The sequence below is a fragment of the Carya illinoinensis genome, chromosome 15 (genome assembly GCF_018687715.1).
Source record: "Carya illinoinensis cultivar Pawnee chromosome 15, C.illinoinensisPawnee_v1, whole genome shotgun sequence".
Lineage (NCBI taxonomy): Eukaryota > Viridiplantae > Streptophyta > Magnoliopsida > Fagales > Juglandaceae > Carya > Carya illinoinensis.
Genome location: NC_056766.1, coordinates 35,450,121 through 35,468,490, shown reverse-complemented (window position 1 = coordinate 35,468,490; position 18,370 = coordinate 35,450,121). Strand labels below are relative to the sequence as shown.

The following is an 18,370-nucleotide window of genomic DNA, read 5'->3' as shown; positions in this document are numbered from 1 at the left end:
GAGAATCAAGTCATCACGGTTCAGCATGAAGAATCGAGTCAGAGGCTAGAGAACCAAATCACAGTTCATGCTACTGAGGGTGCCGAAACAGAGCAGGTTGAGAATCCTTCAGAACCGCTGTCCGGAGGAGCTGTTTCAGACTTACAAGCAGTGGAAATTACAGATAAAGAGCAGACTACAGAGGGTGCCGAGTCTGAGATGGTTGAGGTCCCTCAAAAGATGCAGTCTGACGTTGAACCAGGAAAACAGAGCACGGCTGATACAGACGTGACTATTCTGATGGAGGGGTTGACGGCAGCTGCTGAGGTTAAAGAAAGTAAGAGTATTCCAGTGGGTATGGACAGAGAAAGAGTACAACATGGGTGTGAGAACGTGAATGCAATTGTGCTTGCCGATAGGTGTGTTAACGTATTGGCTCCTGTTAAATTTAATGAGGTCAACGTCGCTACTAAGCATTGTAGTATTGCTGACCTCATTGCTCAGGAAGGTTCTGAGAAGATTTTCGATGGTGTAGACGGCATGAATGATCAGACCGAAGGCCAAGTCTATTCGGACTCTGAGTCGGAAGGGGTCTTGGAACATCTTGCTAAAGAAAATCCTGTGGTTTCAGATTCGGATATTCCCTCGGTAAAGAAATTGAATGGGAAAGGAATTAAAATAAGGGGCTCTTCAAGGGCTGTAAGCAAACCTTCCCGTCTTAATTTATGAAGACATCTTACCTGTTTTGGAATGCTCGGGGTGTTGGAACTTCGAGGAAGCGTCTTAGAAAATTGGTGACCAAGTTTCAGCCTAAAATCCTTGTTATTGCGGAGCCGATGGTAAGTAATTCCCATTTAGATATGTGGCGTGATAGATTGCGCTTTGATTGTTGTTGTTCTAATGTTGATAGAGGCGGTAAGTTATGGATGTTTTGGTCTAAGGAATTAGATCTTGCTGTTGAGTGTATGGGGGATCAATTTTTGACAGTCCGGCTTAAAGAGCAGTTAAATGTTTTACTTATTACTTTTATTTATGCCAAATGTTCCTACTTGGAGCGTAGAAGGCTATGGGCTTCTTTAAGGGATGCAAATATTCATAACTTGCCGTGGATGGTGATGGGTGATTTCAATATTATTAGGAATGAGTCGGAGCGAAGAGGGGGTAGGCCGAGATTGGCCTTGGCTAAGGAGGAATTTAATGAGTGGGTGGAATCTTGCGGCTTGCTTGATATGCCGTTTAGTGGAAATTATCTTTCTTGGTGTAATGATCACTATGGTAGATCGCGACACTGGGCTCGTCTTGACCGTTGCTTCATCAATACGGCGGTCCTGGATGTCTTCCCTGATGCGCACTTGAAATACTTGGCACGTACTTCTTCTGATCATGCTCCGATATTGGTTTCGTTGGAGACCAAGTTTGCTCCCTATGGCTTTCCTTCCTTTAAATTTCAACAAATGTGGGTTTCTCATCCTCTATTTTTTGATTGTGTCTCGGTTTCTTGGAATGGTGATATTGTTGGAGGCTCATGTTTGTATAGGCTTGTGACTAAACTTAAAAGATTAAAGATTAATCTAAGATCTTGGAATAAACTCATTTTTGGGAGGACGGAAACGCACATTGCTATGCTTGAGGACCGTATTAAGGGTTTGGAGGCCAGTTTGCAATCTGCTTTTTCAGAAGATGTGGAGGATGATTTAATTGCCTCCCAGATGGAGCTTTCTGTTTGGATGGATAGGGAAGAAAAACGTCTATCTCAACAAGCTAAACAAGGATGGGTTCAGCAAGGTGAAGCTAATTCTACGTTCTTCCGGGCTGTTAACCGTCATAAGCAGAAAGAGGTTAAAGATATGAAGCTTGAGGATGGTACTCTTCTATCCTCTCCTGAACGGATCCATGATGAAGCTATATCTTATTTTTCTCAGTTCTTGGAGGCTGGTAGTCATCGTGATGAGCCGCTGTTGGCGGAGTTAGTCCAACCTGTTATTTCACCGGCTGATAATATTCTCCTTTCCCATGTTCCTTCTACTCAAGAAGTGTATGATGCTCTCTGTTCTATTCCGGAAGATAGCAGCCCGGGTCCTGACGGATTTGGCTCAGGTTTCTATCGATCTTGCTGGCACATAGTGGGTATCGATGTTGTCGAGGCTATCGCAGAGTTTTTTCAAGGTATGGCTCTCCCACGTTATTTTAATGCTACTTTATTGGTTTTAATTCCTAAGGTGGATCATCCAACAAGCTTTGATAAGTTTAGGCCGATTAGCCTTTGTACAGTGTTTTATAAAATCTGCTCCAAAATTTTGGTGAATCGTCTTTCCCCTTGGCTTGCTAAAATTATCTCTCCGGAGCAAGGAGCCTTTATTCCGGGTCGCAGTATTTTTGAAAACATAAGCATGACTCAAGAGATGATTCACTCAATCAATAAACCATCGCATGGTGGTAATGTTGCTCTGAAGATAGATATGGCGAAGGCATATGATAGTGTGGATTGGTCCTTTCTGGTGCATGTTCTCAAAGCCTTTGGTTTCTCAGATTTTTTCTGTATGTTGATTAGACATTGTATTTCTAATCCGTGGTTTTCTGTGGTTATGAATGGTGTCCCCAAAGGTTTCTTTAAAGGTGGTCGAGGGTTAAGGCAAGGTGATCCTATTTCTCCTTATCTGTTTATTTTAGTTGAGGAAATTTTTTCAAGAATGATAAAAAAACAGGTTCATTTGGGCAAGATCATTCCGTTTCATCATTCGAGGGGATCCCCTATTATTTCTCACCTGCTTTATGCTGATGATATGGTGCTCTTTTGCAATGGGGGAAAAGCTTCTTTAAGAGCTATTATTGAGGTGTTGAAGACTTATGAACGATGGTCAGGGCAAGTAGTAAATCAAAAGAAATCCAATATATTCTTTTCTTCGCAGATTTCTACATCCCGGCGCCGGGCTCTCCTCTGTTTCACTGGTTTTATGGAAGGAAGTTTTCCTTTCAAATATTTGGGTGTTCCTATTATCTCAGGTAGACAGAAGATTGCTTATTTTGATGATTTGATTGCTAAAGTCCAGGCGAAGTTGGAGGGTTGGCAAGCCAGATTGTTATCTAATGGGGCGCGGCTGCTTCTCATCAAACATGTGCTTCAAAGTATCCCTGTTCATAGTCTTTCCATCTTAAGGACACCTAAAGCTGTTCTTGAGAAACTTCAACGTATCATAAGTACCTTTTTCTGGGGTGTTAAAGATGGCAAAGCTAAGAAAAAATGGCGTTCCTGGGATGACATTTGTAAGCCGATATCGGAAGGTGGTTTGGGTATCCGTAATCTAAGAGAAGTGCAGTCTTCTCTTCATATGAAGTTAGCTTGGAATCTCTTGAAAGGTAATTCTCTTTGGTCCAATTTTTTTCATGCTAAATATGTTGGTAATCGGCACATTTCTATGTTGGATCCAAAGAAAGGGTCATTGTTTTGGAAGACGATTTTGCAAAGTATTCCTCTCGTGCAAGCTCATTCTAAATGGAAAGTGCGGGAGGGAAACCTTTTTTTTTGGCGTGATAATTGGCATGATCCTGCTCCTTTATGTGAGAGTACTCAGATTTCTGATATGCCGAATCTTAAACTGGATGATTGTAAAACTGAGTTGGGCTGGAACATGGAGTTATTTACTCGACTGGTCGGTCAACAAAAAGCTGAGGATATTATTTTGCAGCTGGGTAGAATTAAAGATGGGCAAGATGTACTGATTTGGCTCCCAAATGCTGATGGCAAATTCTCTACTAAAAGTGCTTGGAACTGCATTCGTATGAGGGGTTCACAATTTCCTTGGGCAAAATGGGTATGGAATCCTGCTCTTCCTAAAAAGATTTCTATTACAATGTGGAAAGCCATTCATGGATGTCTTCCAGTAGATTCCCGCATCCGTGATATTGATATTCCTATAGTTTCCCGTTGTGATTGTTGTTTGAATTATGGTGATGAGGACCTTAATCATGTTCTAGCGAGAGGGGATTTCGCGGAAAAAATTTGGAGAATTTGCTCGGTTGTTCTTGGAGTTCCTTTGATGGAAGGCAGCTCTTGGAGACAGAGGGTGGATTGCTGGCATAGGCGAGCGAGTAATTCAAATCGTCCTGGTCAATTATTTGGTCTTCTCCCGACTATTATTACTTGGCGGCTATGGGGGCGTCGTTGCAAGGCTAGGATGGAAGATTTGAGGGAATCGGTTCATCAGGTTTGGTGTTCTATTAAATATTGGGTGTCTTGGATTGCTTTAAAACTTAAGGATGTATATGGGCTCACTCGTCGTGATGAAGCTATTTTAAGTTGTTTCACCTTGCCTTTAAATTCCCCGAGGAAGGAGATTGTCATTCCGGTGACGTGGAAGCATCCTAATCCAGGTTGGGTTAAGCTGAATGTGGATGGATGCTCTCTTGGTAATCCCGGTCCGTCGGGTGCAGGTGGTATTATTAGGGATTATAAAGGAGACCTGGTTTGCGGGTTTGCTGCTGCAACTGGTCATAATTCTAACAATTTTGCTGAGGTGATGGGCTTACTTCATGGGCTTCGGCACATTGATCAGTTGGGTCTTCTTTTTGTGGAGATTGAAATGGATTCCATGTTAGTGCTTAATTGGCTGAGAACTCAGAGATGTGGCTTGTGGTACATGGAGGATTATTGGGAAGAAATACAACGTCGGTTAGCTAATCGGCATGTTTCTTTTGCTCACTGCTATAGAGAAAGTAATTCAGTTGCTGATGGCTTTGCTAAAATGGGTGCTAAAGGTATATCTGGTTCCTGGAGTTCATTATCTGACTTGCCCGCCTCCATTAGAGGTAATATTAGGCTAGATAGAGGGGGCCTTCCCTATATTCGAAAAGTCCGTTGATGTCGTGAGGGGTGTTCTCTCCAGGTATGTTTTTCTAGCCTTGATTTATGTTTTTATTGACTTTATGTTCGTGCAGGTTTTTTTTTTGCAGGTTGTTTTTTGTGCTTCGGTCTTGTTTTTCTTTTTGGTTTGGTCTTGTTGTTGAGTTCCTTTTGTTTTTTTGAGGTCTGGTTTTGGTTTTTTTATATATTTGTATCACCAGGCCTCCGGTTGTAACCAAGGTTTTCCTCCGCCACAAGTGAGGGTTTATTAATAAAATTGGGACGAGGTCACTATTGGACATGTGACTCTCGGCTCTTCTTTAAAAAAAAAAATAAAAAAATAAAAAAAATAAAAAAAAAAAGGAAAGGGGGTGGGGGTGAGAGATGATCAGATGATGATGATGAGCGTACGTTAATCTTGTTAGTGTGGGACACAGCATATATATTAGTTGTTAGTGTGGGACGCGTGCTGAGAAAATAACGCAAACATCCGAACGTTATTTTTCAAATGCAGCAAGTCAATAAAAACATTTGAAATATGCTTTGATTATAAATAAATTGTATAAAAATAAATTCATTATTTGATGTGAGTTGATGCGATATATTAAATTATAAAATTATTATCATTATAAAATAGTTTTAATATATCTCGTGAAACTACATTAGTTTAAGAATTTACTTTTCTAAAATCTCTTTATAGTTATATCAATACTCAACAATTTCAAATAACTTTAGCCCTAATTTGTGTGTTTGGGTTTGGGGGGATAAAAATTGTGATGGGACTTTCATTTGGCCCTAATTTTACTTCTATCAAGATTATTATAACTTTTAGGGGAGTTAAAGTAGTTTTTATCCTCAACTTTACCATTAAGATTTTATGAATAAAAATTTATTGATGACTAGTTTTCCTAAATCTATATTATGAATCTAAATAATTTCAATAAACAAATATATGTATTTAACCTCAATTGTTCATTTTTTAAAACAATTTTCATCTTGTCTCATTTGATCACATCACATTTCTTTTTCAAACATCATTTAAACACAAACACTAGCTTTCAAACCAATCATTACAACCATATCAAACTTATAAAAAAAAAAAAAAAAACAATTCAACTTTTTTAAATCTAGAAAGAATATATATTAAAAATTATATTTTAAAAATATTTTAATTTTATAATATTTTTATGTAACTTTTTTTCTCTCTACTTTTCCAAAATTTAATAAATATTTAATTCAAACTATTTTATTACTACTTACAAACCATCTTGTTACAACATTCCCAAACTTATGTTTAACTAACCGCGTACCACTATGCAATATTTTTGTGTTGTGGAAATAAAGTTGTTAACATTCGAGCAATTCAAAGTCAAAGCAAACGTATTCGCTTAGTTCAACCAAAAGAATAGGATGTATTTGGTTGAACTAAACTCTACTTATCTTAAATAATTATTGATAGGAGGCTTTAGGACTTGTTCAAAATAGTCAGTCATGCATGTTAACCTTCTAACCCATCGTGGACGACGAGCTTAAAATGTCTCTCTTTTTCAAAGAGTCAATACCTCAGTTTAGAATAAGTCTCTCTTTTTCAAAGAGTCAGTACTGTTGAGTACAGTAAAATCTTAGCGTTTAATGCCTCACCCACTTCCGGAAGCAGAATATTAAATATGGGCAATAAATCCTATCCACCTAATACCTTCAAACCAGTCAATTGTCAAATCTCACATATGGAAAATCGGGATATTCATTACAATCAAAGGGATATGGCTGCAGAAAATATCTTCTTACTCAATACTTAATTCGGAATCATGGCCTTCTTGATGGACGCAATTACAAGAAGTTGTTTCGGGCTTAAGCCCCTTTTGGGCCATACCGAATGAAGTCCCTCTTCAAAGCCCAAAGGAATTGCCGCCTGAAGAAATAAATCAGATTGGGAAAAAGCCTATCATCTCAACTGGCCCAATAAATGATTTAGGTCAGCCCTCTCTCAATCAGCAACATGAAATCAGATGGAAAACTGGCCGACCTTACAATGCTCTCAATCCCACGCTGTAAAAACTGAAGCCAAAGATTTTCTCTCCAACTATTACATATCAGCCAATTCATCTTATTCCAGACAACCAAAGTTCAAATCCTCCACCAAGTTTCCTTTAAAGAAGTCAGTGAGGCCAACCATCAGATACAAGGCAATATCCTCAAAAGATTAACCAGCACGTTCAGAATAGTATAAACCATCAAGGAGCTCAGTCACTATAGTCCATCTTTCAGAAACAAAAACCCAGGCAAAAAGGATGCTCTCAGAGACTGAAGACATACAACACCCAAAACAAAAATTCCAAAAAATTTTAGAAGTAGATGGCAAAGGAACAACAAGAAGCATCACTGAAAGTTACAATGAAGAGAAAGACGTAGCGTTTATGCTCTTATCCATCAATAAAACATTCACTGGCAAAGCAAAAAAATCAAAGGGAACAGCAAGGGCAAAGCCTTGCATTAGGTCCTCTCAAAAGACAATCTCAACTGGGAAAGCAAACAAAGGTAACGAGGCAAGCTCAACCATGCCTCCAATTTTCCCATGAAGACACTGATATAGAATTGCAAGGGTTTAGCCTGCCCTAAAGCAATCAGAAATATAAGGGCCTATATATCTAAATATAATCCGGATATTATATTTTTGTCAGAAACTATGGTGTCTAGTGAAAACACCATTACTATTGTAAATAGACTAAGTTTCCACCTTTTTGTTAATGTCCTCGCCACAAGGAAAAATGGCGAACTTTTGTTGCTATGGCGACTCAGGATGGATATAGAACCGGTGCATGTTAATACAAATGTTATTTGTATTTTGGTCTACTCTGATCCTCCTAATCATCATTGGTTGTCTACTTTTGTTTATGCTTCAGCTCAATGGAAACACAAGACAAAATTCTGGACTTATCTGGAATCTACGCATCAATCTTTCCCCAGCCCTTGGCTTTGTACTAGTGATTTCAATGATTTACTCAGTCAAACGGATAAAGTGAGGGGCCAACCAGTCACGTCTACTTCCATCAGAGGATTAAAAAGCTTAATGGATTCTCATGGCTTAATTGATATAGGCTTTTCGGGACCAACTTTCACATGGACAAGTAATCGTCAAGGAAAAGCGATGATCTGAGAACGGTTAGATCGGGGAATAGCCAATGCACTGTGGAGGATGCTCTTTCCGGATGCCACCATTCAGCATTTAGTATCTTCAACCTCAGATCACAAGCCTCTCTTGCTCAACACAATGAAGTTAAGGAAAAATGCTTCTCAGTTTAAATTCGAAGAATTCTGGACTCGTGAACCTCTAAGCAATATTATCATTCAAGATGCATGAAGCCAAAAATTCAGTGACAATCCTGCCTTTATACTGTGCAGCAAGATGAAGGAAACAAAAAAAAAACACTCAAACACTGGAATAAAAATCACTTTGGTAGAATCTAGTCAAATATCCAGCAAATCGAGATGGAGTTCAGTCAACTACAAAGCAGCACGCCAGACCAACCGAATTTACAAAGAAAATTACCTTCTCCATAAACTTCAAGATCAGCAAAAGAATGTTCTCTAATAAATGTATGCTAAATTAACATATTCCTGCAAGTGGGTATCTCACAAGACACTAAAACATACATAATAATTTATCTTTTTCTTATAAGGTAAAACAATATATACAAAAGGGTTCATCTTTTGATCACAATTTCTTCACACTCAGAGCACTTTTTGATTACCTTTCTTTCAGATCTCATTGTATCCTAATGAACAGCTTTCCAATTTGACTAGTTTTGCTTCCTCCGAACTGAAACAACTTCCGAGCAAACTTTTCCTTCTGGTGTTTGTGGACATAAGCCCAAAAACAAAAGGAGTTTGTAGAAAAGAGGTCCTTATTAAACTATCCCTTCGCCAAATTTATTTATTCATTATGGCTTGGTTAGATTTCAGATACCATGGACCACTAAATTTTCTGCCAGTATATATAGCACTCAAATCTTGCAAATCGTCCATATTCTACATAACCTAGCAATTCAGTCTAAAAAAACCTCAAATTTATAAATCTCACCTGATTCATGACAGTCTCATTGATTTGGTGAAGGTTTGTAAGTTGTAAGGAGAATTCTTTTACACCCTTTGAATATCCTGTGATGTTTTCAGTTAGTATGGGCATTCAACATTCTTGAAACCAGGCCATGTAACCAGTAAGAAAAATTCTTTTGCCACACTTAGAGACCATCTAAAGCTATATTGACAGTGACATCATATATCAGCTTACTGCATCATTAACTTTTATTTCAAAAGCACACCAAATAAAAGTAAGTAAAAAATTTGACACAAACGATGCTATTGGTCAAGGCCAATTTTGGGGGTACAGGGACACTCAAGTTTGTCATACAATGAGTTTTTCCCCTGCCCCTATTGTAACAGCCAGCTAGAAATTCAATTAAGGAATTTCTATTGACTTTAGGAACCTCGTGAAAACTCTGTAAGTTTACACGAATCGACTAATCGCATAAATTTTAGCCTGTCAACATAGTTAGTGTTATCACTCACTATGGTGCCAGAAATGCGATTTTAATTATTTGAGATAGTTAAAAGTGTCAGAATACATTATAGTCTACACCACTAGGCTTAATTGAATATTTAGAATTTTTCAGTACTAAGTTTATTACGTTTATTTTTGGAGTGAATAGTAACCTCGGTAAATGTACTGAGCGTAGTGTTTTCAAAATTATAGTGTGAAATGTCCAAATTAGGATAGCGATATTTTATTTGGACACTTGGCAAGATCTTAACCACACATAATGAATAGTATTAGATACTTGGCACAAAGAGAAACCATTAGATGGAATTGTGAAGGAAATCAAGGTGTGAGATCATGACACCTAAGCAAAATACACATTTGGAAAATATCTTAAGAATAGAGATTTAAAATACACATAGAAAGATTTTAGCCACCTTACTCTTCCAAGTCTACTCCACATTTGGAAAATATATTGAGCTGATTTTTATAGATATTATTGGATAGAATATTTTGAGATAATATTTTATAGATATTTTGGGTAGGAGAAAACCACACTCAACTCTCAACTCCAGCCTTATCATCTCCCTTATCTCTTCCATAAGCATCTCCAGCCATCACCCACGAACTTATCTTCATTTACACGTTTCTTTAAAAGAATATCAAACATTCTCTCTCGGACAGCTTTTAGGAGTTCTTTTGCATGCCCATTTCGAAGCTGTTGTAAGTGTTTTATCATAAAGTCTCCTTCATATAAGTTGTTCCTTTCTGAGTCTAGTTTACATGGATATCTTATTTGCCCTATTTGAAGATCATTTCATCAGTCAAATATTGTGTAAACTATAGAAAGGTCATTCTGGGAGATAAACTGGAGAATATGTTATAGTTTGGAGTTTTTGACCAAGCTAATGGATAGATATTGGTCCGAAATTTTTATGGAGTATTGTTAACATGTATATATGACTATTGGTTGAGGATTTTTGCATGATTGAAGGTTTTGATGAAATATTTGCTTAGATTTAGAAACTTAGAAACTGGAAGAAGAAAAACAGTTTCTATTTTGAGAAAGTTTAACTCTTTGGTGGTCTAAACCTATTCTAATGACTTTGATAATTTTATTGGAGGATCCTAAGCATCTTATATACATGTTATATTATTATTTTGAAGATATTTGATGTTAGTTTCAAAGATATGAAATTTTATGTAAAGAGATATTCAGATAAGCCAAAGTGTGGATGTTCCTGGCTAAATTTATGTTTTGGTTAATTTTTAACCATGTGATCTTGAATTAGAAGCTTATATATGTTTTAGGATATCTTTTTAAACCATGTGATGGTTTGGTTTGAAGATCACATATTTATAAGTCATAGATCAAAAGGTTGATCAAAACAAGTTGGAAACAAAAATCAATAGAAATAGCATATGAGAATTTCGGCCCTATGGAGTTTTAATAGTTGTGATTAGTTTTAAATTTTTCTAAATTGATATTTGAGTTGAGGATAAAATTTACATGAGGCATGTAAATTTTGGTGACTTTTGGAGTTAGTATGCAAAATCCTTAAGTTATGGGTAAAACGGTCATTTTCCTACATATAGAAAGTAAAATGGAAATTTTACTCTTTAAGTTAGTATTTTTCCATATTTCAAATTATTAGTGATTTAGTACTAACTTTTAGAATCACTAATTACAGTTCCTCGTGATCGCGCTTGAGGTTTTATAAGAAACGCGGAGATCGAGGTAAGTTAGCTTTTAACTTACTAGCAGTCTACTGTGTATGTATGCTAAGTAAAAGAACTACAGTGTATGTATGTATGTTATCATATGTGTCATGCCATGTCAGGTTATCATATAATTGTCTATTATACAGAATTTATTCTGTCATCAATTTTTATCTGTTACATAATATATTCTGTTATGTATTACTGTACATTACAAGTACGTCATGCTAAGTATGTCATCTATTACATGTAAGTCAAGTCATGTAATATTCACTGTTGCAAGTATGTCATGTTAAATATGTTGTCTATTATATGTTATGCCATGTTACGAAATGTTTCTATTTCAAGTTGGTCATGTATTCTAAGTTATGTTCAAGTCACGTTATGTTACGTCAGGACTTCAGTCCTTTCGTATTCCAGTCACATTTCATCTTGAGTACATTATGATGTGTAGAATACATGGGGCCACAACAACTGTGGAGTATGTATTTAACTACAAATGTGATGCGTAAAATACATGGGGCCACAACAACTGTGGAATATGTATTTTTCGTGTTAAGTCAAGTTTGTGTAGAATACATGGGGCCACAACAACTGTGGAGTATGTATTTACACATAGAATACATGGGGCCACAACAACTGTGGAGTATGTATTTTTAATGTTAAGTCAAGTTTATGTAGAATACATGGGGCCACAACAACTGTGGAGTATGTATTTAACTGCATTGTGATGTGTAGAATGCATGGGGCCACAACAACTGTGGAGTATGTATTTACACATAGAATACATGGGGCCACAACAACTGTGGAGTATGTATTTTTCATGTTAAGTCAAGTTTGTATAGAATACATGGGGCCACAACAACTGTGGAGTATGTATTTTTCATGTTAAGTCAAGTTTGTGTAGAATACATGGGGCCACAACAACTGTGGAGTATGTATTTTCATGTTAATTCAAGTTTCAGAGCAAGTTCATGCTAAGTCAAGTTGCAAGTCAAGTTCAGTTCATGTTTCAATTTAAGTTATGTCAATTATGCTATGTTGTACTCCAAGTTATGCTTTAATTTCTTATGAATTTGATTATACATTTATGCTTTTACTGACATCCATGCATCATTAGCTTGTGTGGAAGTTTTTTGTTAACTTACTGAGATTTGTAATCAAATCTCACTTTGGTAGTCCCAACTACCATTCCCCCCGAATGGTAGATCTTGTTACAGGACCTGAAGGAGAATCAGGAGCTGATCAACTAGACACAGTTGACTAAGTGACGGTGCGACATAAATGTTGATATAGTAATTAACGTAAATTACTACTTGTACGATTGAGTTGCATCTCTACTACTTTTTGGATCATAACCATTTTGGACTAGTGTTGTGATCTTAGTTGTTCAATGGATTTTTATGTATGAAGTATGTTTTAAGCATTTGGGATATTTTCAATTTGGTGCATAGTATTGCTAAAGACAAAAAATTTATCCGCTGCGAATATTGCATATTGTTAGATGCATGTTAGGAATATTGCATCTTATATGTCATGAACGGGGGCAGGTAACCTTGTGTTGCATGTCTCGACGCTTCAAATGTCCGTCCGATCCCAAACGGAATTTGGGGGCGTCACACCTATCATATAGACGGACCCATAATCAACATCCTTTTTCATATAGAAACACCCATAATCAGCTTCCTTGAACAAGATAGAGCTATTGGCAACCATGGATAGCAAATCTTTCAATTAAACAAAGCAAAAATAACCAACAAAGACATTCCAATTTTCATATAAGCCAAACAATTGAACTTTCATAAAGAAGATTGATGAAACTGATTCTCAAGTTGAAAATGTCGACGGAAAAATTCAAATAAACAATAGAAATACACATATCCAACTAGGAAATAGCACTACCTTGGCTTAGCATTTGACCCTGTAGCAGGCTCGACATACAATTGTATGCCAGATAAATATGGTACATAATATTGAACAACAGAATCATCCTCATTAAGTACAAAAGGCACTCCCACCCCGTATGCACTCCGTTCCTTAAATGTTTCCCAAAGATCATTCAACATGAAGTATGGTTGAAACTCAACATCACAAGTCCTCAACCCCCTCATTGTCGTCTACAAGAAAACAAAAATCAGAAATTTTTTTGTATCAAACCCCACAAAATGAGCATCACAGCTATGTAAAAGTCTATGCAAAGTTGAGAAAACATAGGGAGGAAAATTAACTGAAAAAATCACGTCTTCTACAGTACACTCTTCACTCTTTATAAATACTAAATACTACTAAGCCCAATATTCAAATTTATGATGCCCGATACTTTCTCCTACAGATACTGAGAAACCAAACATAATTACAACGAATCAATAATAAAGATAAGATAAGAGATCAACCTTGGAGAAATACTGGGCCAGGACCAAAGACGTGGTGGATTCCAAGAACCTATCAAGGTTACTAGCAGGCTTTAGAGGAAGCTCCAAAGGCTTTGTCAATGAATATGGAGGGCCTTTGCTCGTCAGAGATGAATCCAGCCTCGCGGTCTCATCACCCTTTTTTCCTCTCCGAGCTTGTTTTTGCTGATTCTGATTTTTTCTGCCTTTCGATGGGACATAGAACCGATTCTCACCGCGCAGAGGCCCAAAGCGTAACCCAGTTCCCATCATTTCCACCGTTTGGTTGCTGAGAAGAGTGAGGAAATAAGATAAATATGTAAAAAAGAATAAGATTCTAAGATCTTCTGCTTTCTGCACGCCTTTTTTTCTCTTTTTTATCAGAAAGAGAATGAAAGACCCAACTGATCACAAATATACTATCACAAGGGTTAGTTGTCTGGAGGCTTTAGCTTTGTCAAAGTATCATCTGTAGGAAATTTAATATTAGTCTAAATCGCTTAATTTTCCAGGGGTTTCCTTTCGGTTTGAAAGTATCCAAACACCGAAGAGAAAACCCAATAATCCCGAACTGGATCAGATAGGCGTTTCAACTGATTAGATCAAAGAAACCCAAAAATCTCAAAAACTTGTATTCAAGATAAAGTATCGAAATTTAGATGAGAACGATTCAAAGCAAAGATAGGAACCACTGTGTATTGAATGAGACCCCAATGAGTTTTGAGTTAGGGAAGAAATAAGGCTCAAGGCGTGAAGGAAAGGACAGAATAGAGAGAGACAGAGAAACAAAGAAGGTCTCAACCGGCGAGCAAACCAGTGTCATAAAGAAAGGCATAGAATGTATACTACAGTATTTTCCCTTTCTTGGGGATATTGTACTTTATTATTTTATTTAATACCTTTGATTAATTTATAGGATATTATAATGGAAAATTTGAATGCTAGACTTATAAATTAATATGATTTAGAGACAGTTTGGATTGAAAAATATTTTTATATCATCTTATCATTATAATTTTTTTAAATTATCATTCAAAATATAATAAATAATTCAACATTTTTAAATAATAATTCAACTTATTTAAATCTCAAAATAATAATAATATTAAAAAATAATATTATAATAATATTTTATTTAATTTTTAATTTTTATCTAAAATTATTTATCTCATCTCATTTTTAATAATAACCCATCAGGGCCTTAGGTTGTAGAAACTATTGACAAATGTTTAAGATTTTTTTATTTTCTTTTTGTTAACAACAAATCCAACACAAGGACTTCATAGGGCTTATCAATTCAGATGGCATACTTGTTTAAGCAAACTTAATTGTGGAGGAGTGATGTCATGATCACACCTAATTACATTTGAAAGAATTCACTCATGCCAGTTGTTTATAATAGATGTACGATATTTTCCATTTTAGTTTATATTTTCTCTTTCCATAATAAATCTTTTGTTAGTGGGAAGGATATAGTAATACATTAATTTGTAAAATTAATTTTATTATAAATTAAATCTAACATATCATATGAAAGTATATCAATTTATGAGTTTACTTTTACGAAATATAGGATGAATATTTTAATCACAAAGAGCAATGTTTTATATATTATGATTTTCAACTTAAATCAAAGCCTTGGTGGCAGTCTTTTGTTGAAACTTAAAAGGGAATCAATAATATAGTGCCTTTCAGGTAAGAACAAGGAATACTTAAGAGTGAAAGCATAAAAAATTCCTTACTTCATGTAAAAATAATAATAATAAATAAAAATAAAAATGCATGCTTCAAAATTACTAAAATATTTAGAAAAATAATTATATTTTATGTAAAATATAATTTCTTGAAATAAAAATTTTATATGTAATCACTTTTACGTAATTTTTTTACACTTTACTAATATAATTAATTATATAAGAAATTATATAATTATATATAATTAATTATATCAGTAAAGTATAGAATTTTGAAAAGTCTCTAAAATCTTTAAAAGTTATTTTGTATAAACAACAGTAACTTCGGATAAATAAAATAAGGAAAATTTTTCTTGTCATCCTCACACTTCACACACCACACTTATTTTAATTTTTTTTCATTTTTTCTATAATAAATATATAGTATGTGGATGATAAATAAAATAATTCAATTAGTTTAATAAGAATAAAATTAATTAAAAAATAAAAAATAATATTTTAATATATAAAATGTGTGATATGGAATGATATGTAACGTTCCTCATAAAATAATTGGGAATGTGAGAGGGAGAGAGAGGATAGAAAGGAAGCTGGTGATTGGTTGATTGTTGTGGAATGGATTTACAACATGTTATTTTCTAACACACGCAAGACACGAGTAGGTGGGACACGTGCATAAAGCACAGTTCCATTCCAAACAATCCAAAACAAATCCATAACGGCCACCTAATTGTGTTCGGATTTTAGTATTAAGTTTATCTCTTTTCTAATTATAAAATATAACATTTCTATAAAAAAAAAAAAAGTTATAGAAGATTTCATTTCAATCCATCTTGAATCTATAAGTAATTATTTATAACTTATTGGAGATGTCACGTATTTAAAATTTAAATAATTATAAAAGAGAAATGATAGTTACAGTTGTGATTATACAAGTATTATGTAATTACTTTTAAGGAAATAAATAAATAATGAATCTAAATTAAAAAAAATTAATTCTAAAAAATAAACCTCATTCTGTTTTAAAATGATAATACGACACTTACGTATTTTATGAGTATATGTAACATTACTCATTATAACAAGATAGGTTACAAATACGACGTCATTCAGACGACAAACTATTAGATAATATTTTCTAATTTTTTGGATCATTAAAAAAAATAAATGTCAAAACGATAAAAAGTTGGAAAAGATTAAAAAAAAAATGATGTTTTCTATTTGGAAGTGAAAATAATAATATACTAATATGGTGAAAAACTCGTCAAAGTGGTCAATTAATCATCTAGTTTGGTTACATTGATGAGATGATAAAAAAGTTAAAAGTTGAAGAAAATATTATTTTTTAATATTATTTTTATTTCAAATTTTCGAAAATGAGAATTATTTATTATATTTTATATGAGAGTTCAGAAAAATTATAATAATTATATGAGACGAGATTAAATAAGATTGTTTGATTTGTGTAACGAAACGTGATAGAATGCTTTGTTAATTCTCCTACATATAAAAATTAAAAATTAACTATGAGTGTCAAATTGGCTACAACTTTAGCTAAAAGTAAGAGTGTCAATTTTATAAGTAATCTTCTCATCTATTTGAACTATTCCATTTACCCACTTCCCTAACTATTCCATTGTTAAAAGTGTAAGAAAATAACTTTAACGAATAAAAAGATCTATAGGATCTTTTACCTCCAGTCATTTGTGCTTGACAACTGGAAAGTTTCAAATCTACAAAAGAAATTAGAGATTTTGTAGGGAAGGGACTTCTAGCCTTTTGCCTTAGAACTTTATGGGTGGTTCTAATGGAAAACACAAGTCCCTTTATATAGGCAAGACTAGGGACCCTCATTTATTACTCCTACAACCTTTAGGCTACCCTCATTATTTCATCCATCAAAAAATAGCAAGGGTCACCACTTTATTTATGAAGGGCAATTACCTATGCTTGATAGATAAAGTGAACCACTTTAGGAAAGACAAAGGTTTTCTAGGAAAACCAAAAGTCTAACATTCTCCCACTTGGTTCACTTAATAGGTAAAACCGAAATGACCAAAATAATGCCCTTAATTCTGTTAAGGTATCCTATATACGAACCATGGTGGTATTGCTCTTTATAGTAAACATTTCCCAGTATCCCTTAAAAATACTTTATGAACAACTATTAAAAGTCATTTGGGTCCAACTTAATCACCCAATGGATATGACGAATTCGTTACTTTATGCGCAAAACTAAAACTGAATTCAACTTTATTCTTTGTGAAATATATAGTAACATGAGAGATTACACTTTAGTTAGGCCCATACGATCCACATGACCCTGAAATTGTTTTACCGGTAAACCTGGTCATTGGATCAGCTAACATCAAATCTATACTGGTGTGCTCAATATACACCACATTATATTTGATGCTCTCTCTCACACTTAAATACTTTATGTCGATATGCTTGCTTCTGCTTCCGCTCTTATTGTTCTTTGAGAAGAACACTGCAGCGGTATTATCACAAAGAATCTTTATTGGTCTTTGAATGGAATCGACAATTTTAAGACCAGAAATAAAATTCTTCAACCATATGGCTTGTGTCGTTGCTTCATAGCATGCAATAAATTCTGCCTCCATAGTAGACGTAGCAACTATAGATTGCTTCGTACTCTTTCAAGATATAGCTCCTTCAAAAAGAAGAAAGATATATCCAGACTTTCTGATGTCTACACAACCGGCAAAATCTGAATCTGAATAGCCAACCACTTGCAAATTTTCTGTATGCTTGTAGGTTAGCATGTAATTCTTGGTTCCTTGCAAATACCGCATCACCTTCTTTGCAGCTATCCAATGTTGAAGTCCTAGGTTACTTTGATAGCGACCCAATAATCCAACTGCTAGACATATGTCTGGACGGGTACAAACTTGAGCATACATCAAGCTACCCACTGCAGATGCATAAGGTACACTTTTCATCTGCTCTTGTTCCAATGCATTTTCAGGTGATTGTCTTTTATGAAATTTATCACCTTTGATTATGGGAGCTACAGAGGCTTTACAATCTTTCATACCGAATCTCTGTAAAACTTTTTCAATGTAGGCCTTTTGAGACAGTCTTAAGACTCTTTGTTTCCTGTCTCTGTGAATCTCTATGCCAATGACATAAGAGGCTTCATCCATATCCTTCATTTCAAAGTTTTGGGAGAGAAATTGTTTAGTCTCAT

The 18,370-nt window shown here is 35.0% G+C and overlaps 1 protein-coding gene across 1 annotated transcript; it reads right to left on the bottom strand.

Moving 5' to 3' along the window:
- Positions 1-6,516: 6,516 nt before the first annotated feature.
- Positions 6,517-14,304, bottom strand: LOC122295886. Its single transcript, XM_043105156.1, has 4 exons — positions 13,871-14,304; positions 13,469-13,754; positions 12,978-13,192; positions 6,517-7,123 (listed from the first exon to the last, which is right to left on the bottom strand). Exons 2-4 carry the CDS (start codon positions 13,736-13,738, stop codon positions 7,117-7,119), a joined length of 492 nt encoding a protein of 163 aa, XP_042961090.1. The 5' UTR covers positions 13,739-13,754; positions 13,871-14,304; the 3' UTR covers positions 6,517-7,116.
- Between the last annotated feature and the right edge of the window lie 4,066 nt (positions 14,305-18,370).

Bases quoted from the DNA above. Each gene is read 5' to 3' on its own strand.
- LOC122295886 (XM_043105156.1), bottom strand. From the start codon at position 13,738: ATGATGGGAACTGGGTTACGCTTTGGGCCTCTGCGCGGTGAGAATCGG. The intron at 13,193-13,468 runs GTTGATCTCTTA...GTTTTCTTGTAG, and splicing joins TGGCCCAGTATTTCTCCAAG to ACGACAATGAGGGGGTTGAG.